General features: G+C 50.9%; 1 protein-coding gene and 2 pseudogenes across 1 annotated transcript; 2 read left to right on the top strand and 1 right to left on the bottom strand.

Annotated features, from left to right (window-relative positions):
- Positions 1–122: 122 nt before the first annotated feature.
- On the top strand, positions 123–634 carry LOC122753798 (histone H2A type 1-like). The gene has a single exon (XM_044001495.1). It carries the CDS (start codon positions 182–184, stop codon positions 572–574), a length of 393 nt encoding a protein of 130 aa, XP_043857430.1. The 5' UTR covers positions 123–181; the 3' UTR covers positions 575–634.
- Positions 635–3,546: 2,912 nt separating this feature from the next.
- On the top strand, positions 3,547–10,107 carry LOC122753806 (annotated as a pseudogene).
- LOC122753788 lies at positions 4,211–5,157 on the bottom strand (annotated as a pseudogene).
- Positions 10,108–10,114: the final 7 nt, after the last annotated feature.

Below are 10,114 nucleotides of genomic sequence, written 5' to 3'. Positions count from 1 at the left end.
GATCCAAGTCTGCTTCTCAATTGGCTGGTTCAGCCGAAAACGTATGTAACCAATCGACAGCGCCATTTAGCCTACCGCCTTACGGGATAATAGGTTCGAGCTTGAGTGGAAGGAACTTCACTTCTTGTCTCGTGTCCCTTCCGAGAAAGTCGCTGCCTGCCTTACTTGCTCTTTCTCCACCATGTCTGGACGCGGAAAGCAGGGAGGCAAAGCTCGTGCCAAGGCGAAGTCTCGTTCTTCCCGGGCTGGCCTGCAGTTCCCAGTGGGCCGAGTGCACCGCCTGCTCCGCAAAGGTAACTACTCGGAGCGTGTGGGCGCCGGCGCACCAGTGTATTTGGCTGCTGTCCTGGAGTACCTGACAGCTGAGATCCTGGAGCTGGCGGGCAATGCGGCCCGGGACAACAAGAAGACGCGCATCATCCCTCGCCACCTGCAGCTGGCCATCCGCAACGATGAGGAACTCAATAAGCTGTTGGGCAAGGTGACCATTGCCCAGGGCGGCGTCCTGCCCAACATCCAGGCTGTGCTGCTGCCCAAGAAGACCGAAAGTCACCACAAAGCCAAGGGCAAGTAAACCAGCACCGCTGACGGACGGACAGTCCTCCGGAAACGAGTGACTCTTCTACCACGCAGAAACCAAAGGCTCTTTTCAGAGCCACCCACGCTTTCAAACAAAGAGCTGCGGCGAGTCCGCTCCAGAAAACCCGGGTGGTGGTGGTGGTTGCCAGCACTTTTTTCTTGACCTGGTAACCTCGTGGCTTTGGGGAGAAGAGTCCTACTCCTGTGGTGTCTAAAGTCACTTGTCAAGCATCGACTTAACAAACTCCCCCCGAGATATGCCGCATAACCTAAGACAGGGAGGTGTCACGGTCACGTTCTCAGAAAGGAGTTTAGTCGGGAGAAGGGGGAGTTTTCAATGATGGGGCGTTTCGACAGCTCCGATTCAGTCAGGCCAATTTTTAATGTACTGGAGAAAGTAGAAATTCTTTACGAGGATCGCCAAATCGCAAATGAAGCGATTGCAACATTTGGTCTCTCCTGGTTCTCTTCCTACCGGGCTGACCCTCAGCCCTCAGTTTCCCTTGTGCTGCTGCATTATTTACCGCCAGACCTCTAAACCCGAATGTCTCTAAGGCCGTCCCGGGCCTGCCCCCACCCTGGGGCCCACCCCCTTTACGTTCCCCAAGTCCCTTCCAACCCCCACCCCCACCCCCTCCCTCCGTCTTATGCCCATCATCTCCCTTAATACAGGGAACTCAAAGCTATACAATCCAGCCTTTGTCTCTTTCCCAGGGACTCCTAGCTTGCTAACTCTCTGTCCATAACGGTTCGCCATCGACAAGGTTCCCAACTCTGGTTTCCCAACCCCAGTCCACTTTCGCCTTCTCCAAATGTCTCCCATTTTCGCGGAGAGAGCCACCATTTGGCTCCTCGGTGTCCCCCCACCCCCACCCCAGTCACCGAGATTCTTTAAACTTTTCCCCTCTTTTAACCGCTCCCCTCTTAATCTTCTGGCCTCCCTTGCGTCCTCCTAGTTCTCCGGTGTCCCCCCTCTTCGCTGTCTCGCTAGCGGGTAGGGTTGACTTTCTACCAATTCATTCGGGCGCAGGGTTTTTGAATGTTCCAATCAGAACGTCCACAAACATCTGTTCTAGCCCCTTCCATGCATCCATCCATCCAACAGCTTCGGAAATAAAGCATAAGGCAGCCCATTAGGCCACTCGGCCCTCAAACCTTCAACAGTTTCCTTTTGCCTGTCGCCTAAAACACAGACTACTTGATATTGCACCTCTGGTCTCTTGGTCTTCACGCTGATCTGCTGGTCGTTCCACAGAATCTTTTAGTCTGAAGCTCAGTTTACGTGAAGCCTGACCCGATTGCTCTAGCTGTGAATGCTCTTTTCCTCCCTCCTTAATTTTCTTTGTATTTGAACAAGCTTGTAGGCCTCGGGTTTCCTTCCCTTCTACAACCGACCCCCACCCCCACCCCCGCCCCCGCCCCCGCCCCAGTGGAATCTTAAAATGCAGGAGGGGGCAGCTAGGTGGCGCAGTGGATAGAGCACCGGCCCTGGAGTCAGGAGGATCTGAGTTCAAATCCAGCTTCAGACACTTAACACTTACTAGCTGTGTGACCCTGGGCAAGTCACTTAACCCCGATTGCCTCACCGGAAAAATGAATGAATGAATGAATGAATGAATGAATGAATGAATGAATGAATGAAGTGCAGGAAACGTGAGGTTTGGGATTTTGTGGGTTTTTTGTTGTTTGGGTTGTTGTTGGGTTTTCTTTTGGGTTTGGGGGGCTTTTGCACGACTAACGTGTGGCCACAGTTCATTCCTGCTTATTAAAACATCCGTGGAATTGATCTGAAGGTACCTGTTATTTTGCCCGGGTGTATGCATTCACGCAAAGAGCAGCTCCTCTGTAAATAAGCAGAAGGCCGGCCCGAATGTGAGGCTCCCTGAATTCAGCTGGACCAAGGACCCTTAAACTTTTTCCACTCGCGGCCTCTTTTCAGCCGAGAAATTTTTACGTTACCCCGGGTAATATAGGTATATGAAATAGATTTACATAACCTTTTCTGTTCCCAAATTTTTCGCGACCCCTACATTCTACAGACCTACAATTTAAGAAGCTAGGAGCTAGATCACACCAGCAGACAGCGAATACATCAATCACGCTCCGTGAGACCTCATCTCACTCGCCCACCCGCCCTCAGCAAAACCATCCAAAACTTACTTAAACTTCAGGTCACCTGCAAGCCAAGGTGAGTCGTAGGAGTACAATTATTTGGTTTTTTAATTGTTTTATGCGGAATATATATACATATATAGATATATATATAGATATAAATAGATATAGATATAGATGCTGAGAAAGCCGGGGTTTGGAATGTGAAGGCAGTGGGAAGAGGGAGGGGTGGCGGGGAGAACTGGAGGGAAGGGAAAGGCAGAGCGATCCATCCTGCCAGAAGACCTGGAGTTAAAGGTACTCTCTGGGTCTCTCAGGCCAGTGGAACTGGTTCCGTAGAGGTGGCGTGAATAGAGTCGATAGTGTTCTAAATGTGAAAAGAGGAGCCAGCAGTTAAAACGTAGGAGGAGGATTCAGAGACAAACGGACTGACCAATCCGATAAGAGCGCGCGCTTAAAAAAAAAAAGTCTGTGATCCAGCAAAACAGCAACAAAAAAAACCCAAGTTGGAAACTGCGAAAATGATTACAACACGTAAGCGTGTGCGCGCAGTACTAGGGCCGAGTTAGGATGGCGGGCTTAGGGTGGGTGAGAAACGTGAAGGGAAGGGGAAGAATGGAACAAAGAGAAGCAAGTTGACTGAAGTGAACGAGAGAGGGGCGGGATCACGTCATCCAATGAAATTGCTCGGAATTTCGAAGGCGGGTAGGGTTGACTTTCTACCAATTCATTCGGGCGCAGGGTTTTTGAATGTTCCAATCAGAACGTTCTCATCGATATAAATAGAGGCGACTGTGGTTCGGCTTTCCCGCAGGCGTTCGGTTGTTGTGAAGTGGAGCTCTCTGGTCTCTTATCATGGCTCGTACGAAGCAGACCGCTCGTAAGTCTACCGGTGGCAAGGCGCCTCGTAAGCAGCTGGCTACGAAGGCTGCCCGTAAGAGCGCGCCGGCTACTGGGGGTGTGAAGAAGCCTCACCGCTACCGCCCCGGCACCGTGGCGCTGCGGGAGATCCGGCGTTACCAGAAATCGAGCCGAGCTGCTGATCCGTAAGCTGCCCTTCCAGCGGCTGGTGCGCGAGATCGCGCAGGACTTCAAGACAGACTTGCGCTTCCAGAGTTCGGCAGTGATGGCTCTGCAGGAGGCAAGCGAAGCCTATCTGGTGGGCTGTTTGAGGACACGAACCTGTGCGCCATACACGCCAAGCGTCGTGACGATCATCGCGAAAGATATCCAGTTGGCTCGCCGCATCCGTGGGGGAGAGGGCTTGAACTCTAAAAACTAAACAACCAAAGGCTCTTTTCAGAGCCACCCACTGTTTCGTAAAGAGCAGACTGTATTTTCACGTACACACTGGGTCCCCTTTTGGAGCCAGCACCGTGCGTAGCGAGTAGAAAACCGTGCACCTGCTTGGTTTTCAACTCCAGCCACTCACCAACTGAAAAAAGACCACTTCCCCTGTCCCTTTTTTCTGGTGCCCATATCCTTCCTTCCTTTCCTCCCCCCCCCCCCCCCCGCACTACGTGGTTGGGAGGGGCATATGGTGGGGGAGGAGGGGCGTTGTCAAGGCTAGGCTTGCCCCGCCCTCGCCAGACGTCACACTCCCAAGGCCTCCCCGCCCACCACAGGGGATCCGGAAAAATTGCCTCCTCCACCACGAGAAAAAAACAACAACAACCCTGTGTGCGCATCCGTGTTCAGCCTCTCTTGAGAGATCTGTGGGGTGGCTCTGAAAAGAGCCTTTTTGAGTTTGCATATAAATCGGGCGGGGGAGGGGGGGAGGACGCACGGTGGGGATTCAATTCCTTCACTTCTTGGGCGCCGCTTTCTTGGGCTTAGCTGCCTTTAGGTTTGGTCTGCCTTAGGCTTGGTCATTTTAGCTTTAGCGGGGCTTTTAGCCACCTTCTTGGCCTTGGCAGCCTTGGGTTTCTTCGGGCTCTTGGCCGCCTTCTTGGCTCCCACCGCCACCGGCTTTTCTTCCACTTTCTTGGGCGTCTTCTTCACGCTCTTCTTGCTGGCCGCTGCCCCCGAAGCCTTCTTGGGCTTCTTGGCTGCAGCGCTCGGCTTCTTGGCTTTCACCGACGCAGCCTTCTTGCCTTGCTCTTGCCCTCGGGGCCGGAGCTTTCTTGTTGAGCTTGAAGGGAACCTGACGCACCGGTGCCTTTGGTCCTGCACCAAGGTGCCCTTGCTCCTAGGCTCTTTAACCCAGCTTTGATACGGCTGTTGTTCTTCTCCACGTCGTAGCCGCAGCGGCCCAGCGCCTTCTTAAGAGCGGCCAGAGACACGCCGCTGCGCTCTTTGAGGCTTCCACGGCCTTGGTGATCAGCTCCGAGATGGCGGCCCAGCAGCCTTGCGCCGAGCTGCTCCAGCGCCGGGCTGCCTTCTTCGCAGCCTTCTTTTTCACCCGGCGTCTTTTTCCGCGGGCGCAGGCGCGGTGCAGCCGGCGGAGCAGTGAGCGGTCTCAGACATCCTTTCCACACCGGGCTCTACGAGAACCGCAAAGAAAGAGAGCGAGCGAGAGAAACGAAAGGCGTAGGCGAAGTAAACAAAAATACGACAGCACACAGTCGCCACAGTTGGGCCAACCTGGCCGGGGCATATATATATAGAGAGAGAAGGGAGCAGAGCTGTGATTGGTTCGCTGTGGCCTGCGCGGCCCGCCTTCTCAGTCACCTACAGCCATTCTGCTCTCCTTCGCGGTTGTGTTTCTTGCCCCTAAAAAAGGGGGGGAAATACAACACCCCCCAGCGCGCAGTCCCCCACTTTCCTACCAGAACTTAAGGGAAAAGCCTTTGGGTCTACGACCGTGCATTTTCTTCGGGTAACCTCAAATCCTAGACTCCCAGCCTTTCCCAAGCCCCCCAACTACCCGCAAACTCAGGTCAAATTGAGGCAACTCCCCGTGTTTCCTTTAAATTAGAAATTTACCGCTTCGCCCCTGGGACACTTTTCTCCTGGGAAACGCTTCTGCACACCCTTGGCTTCTCGTCCGTACAAAACCGAAATAATTTCTCGCCCCCTTTGCACCGAAATCCCATTTCTCCGTGAGGGAGAGTAACACAGGCTCTCTGGTGGATCCCTGCATAGGCATCCATGGGAATGGCCACTGTGATGAGAATTGTCTGTCTGGGACCCACACTTCGGAAGTCGATCGGGGTTGGGGGCCACTATTCGGGGTTACTAAAGTCTAATCCTGAGATTTCGAACAGTCAGACGATGGAGAACATCCAGGATTGGGATTGGGGGCGGGGGCTCTACAGTTCATTTCACTTCTTTTCAACTCCAACTTTTCCCCAGTGCTCATCAAGTGCCAGGTACAGTCCAGAAACACTCACTCCGGGGATAGGGTGGAGAGATTAACCAAGCGCCTCTGCCTTCCGGAGTTTACAGTCTACTTGTTTCTCCTTCGTTCGCGAAGAGCACCATGACATGAGCCATCTGGGTCCAGTGGCGAGATACATAATCAGGGCGACTGGAGATGGCCCTAGATGTCTTTATGGCAATTGGGTGGTTAAGCGACTTGGCGGGGGGGGGGGGGGAGGGGGAGAGGGGGGGGCTGTCTGTCACACAACTCGTAAGTGTCTGAGGTAGGAACTCAGGTCTTCCCTACTTCAGGGCCAGTGATCTATCTACTGCAAACCTAGCTGCCCCCCTTAAATCGAATAGGAAGGAGACTGCAGGTACCAGAAGAAAAGCAATCCAAATTGTAGCGGGCTTAGCATGCATCGGACTGGAGCTCTGTGAGTCAAGGCTGGAAAGTGAGCTTGGAGTCAGATTGGTGAAGGACCTTGAATATCTTCATCCTATAGGCAAATGGGGAGCCACTGAAGAAAACCTGTATTTTATTCTATTATGGAAGGAAGAAAGGAAGGAAGGGGAAGGGAGGGAAGGAGGGAAGGAAGGAGGAAAGGAGGGAGGGAGGGAGGGAGGGAGGCTAGGAAGGGTGACTTCACAAAGGTGCAATGCAACCCAATCCAAATCCATATCCTACAAATATTTATTGGGAAAATTACTCAGACATCACCGTAAAACAAGACCTGGTTTGGAGAGGGGAATGACAGCAGTCAGGGAGACCTGTTTAGTCCATTCTTTTTTTTTTTTTTTTTTCGTTTTTTTTTTCTTTTTTTAGTGAGGCAATTGGGGTTAAGTGACTTGCCCAAGGTCACACAGCTAGTAAGTGTTAAGTGTCTGAGGCCGGATTTGAACTCAGGTACTCCTGAATCCAGGGCCAGTGCTCTATCCACTGCGCCACCTAGCTGCTGTTAGTCCATTTCTTACAGCAAACCAACTGTTGTGTTGACAGTGAGTGGAAATTTTGGGGCACACCAGGGAATCACAGACATGGAATCTATAGGACTAGGCACCCTGATTGGATATAATGAGTAAGGGAGGTGGAAGTCAAAGGGGGCTCTGAGGTTTGGGGAAACAGCCGTGCCCCCCATAAAATCCAACAAGTCTTTCAAGCAACTACTATGCCCTAGGCCCAGTACTAGGAGACTGGGATACAGATGCAAAAGCAAAAACAGTCCATACCTTCCCCCCACCCCCACCCCAACTTAGATTCTTCTGGGGAAACTGCAGCCACAATAAATGAATTACGGACTCTCAGAATTCACTTAAGGATTCCTCTTAAGAAACTGACACCTAAAAGGAAAGGTGTTTTGTTGTTGTTGTTGTTGTTGCTGCTGCTGCTGCTGCTGCTGCTGCTGCTACTGCTACTGCTACTGCTACTGCTACTGCAAAATATGGTTTCTTTGGTATGTGCCTGTTCCTCCATTTCTGCCTTCACAGCAAATTAACATGAGTTATCTGATTTTGCTTTTGTCTTCCCTCTCTCCACCCAGACCTACACCCAATTTCCAGTTTGAAATCATCTAGTTCAGGCAATCTCTTCAAGTCACAAAGAGGAAAAAATGACTTGCCCAGGATCACTGAGGTTGGTATTAAGCCAATATGATCCTCTTTTTCAGGTCAGGAAATTGAGACAGGCAGCAGTTATTTTCACAGGGTATCTGAGGAAGGATGGAAATAAGCTTAGGAACCTACTACTATATGCCAGGCACTCTACATTGTCTCATGTAATCCTCATAACAACCTATCAGTTAAGGAAAAGGGCAGACAGAGGTCAAAAGACTTGCCCAGGATCACACCTGCTGAATATATGAAGCTACATTTGAACTCAGATCTTCTTGACTCCTGACCCAGTGCTCTATCCACTGCACCATCTAATTCGTATTCTTGACCCTGAATGTGCCAACCCCTAGTCTTTCTCCTAGTGATAACCGTTGTTGTTGTTGTTGTTGTTGTTGTTCTTAATCTCCCTAAGGTTCAGAATTACTTACAGGAGACTTGGGTGGCAATCACTTCAGCCCCACAACTCACACCTCATCATTACCCTCTGACCCTTCTAGGTTTGGAGGGTTCAGTGCTCCTCTCAGAACCTCCATTTTAGGAGATACCCCAGTCAAGCCATCTCTTCATTTTCCACCCTACTTCAATCTTCCTGAATTTCTCTGTCTTACCTTGAGCTGGGTATCTCCTCACCCACCCCTCATCGTTGGCCTCTGGCTTCCCATCCCACCCCCATTTTTCAGCTGTTTGTATATTGTGTTACCCGATTGGGGGTGGGCAAGCTCCTTGAGGGCAAGGACCCACTTTTTGCTCTACTTTGTAATCTCAGAGATAAGCACTATGCCTGGCACAGTAAGCACTTAATAAACGATTTGTTGACTCGGATGCTTTCATTTTACCTGTGAAATATGGAAAAGAAGAGTGGTTGTGGTTACCTGCTACTAGGTGAATAGAGTGCCAGGCCCGAAGTCAGGAAGACCTGAGTTCAAATTCCACCCTCAGATGCTTATTGGCTGTGTCCCTAGACAAGTCATCTGTAAAAAATGAAGGGGAGAAGGAAATGGCAAACCACTCCAGTATCTGTCAAGAAAACCTCAAAAGGGGTCCCGAAGAGTTGGACACGACTGAAAAAACGACTAAACAACAATTTGGTAGATTGCCTGTTGGGGGGGGGGAGGGCTGGGGCTGCAGCCAGTGTCCTTAAATGTTTCTGTCATTATAGCAGTCTGGTGAAGTTTATGTACTCCTCAGAAAAAAAGGTTTTCAAGTGTATAAAGTAAAATATGTGGAAATGCAGTTGTCAAAGGTCTTTAAAAAAAAATGGTCAAGGACCCCCAGGTCAAGTGTAAATGGCACCTAAGGCAACCTGACCCCAACAAATCCCCACCACATATTCCAATGACTGGAGATTAAAAACACTTGTACTATGGTGTTTAAATTGAAGAGGGGGCAGGACTACCCAAATGACGAACTGGTTTGATTAAAATCAACATCAACAATTCGCAGGAATGGTTTCCGTGAGGATTGGGTCTGAAGTGAAGTGGAGGTAAGTAGGGGAAAGGAATAAATAGAAAAAGTAAATTTGGAGCTTGGGACTCTTGAGGGAAGGTGTTGTACGGGGATCCTTAATAATGGAAGAGAGGACTTTAAACGTCAGGCTTATTTTATTAGTGCAAACCCCTAATCATTAGATTTACTGCCCTTTTTTTTTTTTTACATTTTTTTGCCACTTTCAATAATGATAACTCAGCGCATAGGCAACCAAAAAATCAAAAGGAATAAATATTGCCACCATAGCGTTGCTGAGTAACTTTCCATCCATCCCTCCGTAACATAATAGAATGAAAGCGAGGAGTTAAGATTCTTTTCCTGAAACGAATCGTAATTTCCAATTAAATAAAAGACAATTGAGAAAAGGGGCGCGCTCGCTGTTCGGGATTGTCTCTCTCCTCTTTCCCGTCCTATGAGAAGGGATCTGAGCCCAGGGAGAGGCGGAGCCTCAGAGTTAGTTTCCCGCCACCCTCCTCTCCCCCCCGCCCTTCCCCCCCCCCCCCCCCCCCGCCTCGAGGTTTTCAAAGAGGTCCGCCAGCGCCTTATATATAAAAGGTCTCGAAGGCGGCGGCTCGACCCATTTGTGTTACGCTGCTTGAGAAACTAATCTTAGTGATGTCAGGGCCGTGGCAAAGGAGGCAAAGGGCTGGGGAAAGGGGGTGCCAAGCGCATAGGAAGGTGCTGCGGGATAACATCCAGGGCATCACTAAGCCTGCTATCCGCCGTCTGGCTCGACGAGGGGGTGTGAAGCGTATTTCGGGGCTGATCTACGAGGAGACCCGGGGGGTGCTGAAGGTGTTCCTGGAGAACGTGATCCGTGACGCCGTCACTTACACGGAGCACGCCAAGAGGAAGACCGTCACTGCTATGGACGTGGTCTACGCTCTCAAGCGCCAGGGCCGCACTCTGTACGGCTTTGGCGGCTAAGCGCGCCTTTCTCTGCGGTGCATTCTCTGCGCCTGCTCCCCAAAGGCCCTTTTCAGGGCCGCCCACCTTTTTCCACTTAAAGTAGCTGTCGCTCGTT

Source organism: Dromiciops gliroides, chromosome 4 (assembly GCF_019393635.1).
Source record: "Dromiciops gliroides isolate mDroGli1 chromosome 4, mDroGli1.pri, whole genome shotgun sequence".
NCBI classification, from domain to species: Eukaryota; Metazoa; Chordata; class Mammalia; order Microbiotheria; family Microbiotheriidae; genus Dromiciops; species Dromiciops gliroides.
This window is presented reverse-complemented; position numbering and strand designations above follow the sequence as displayed.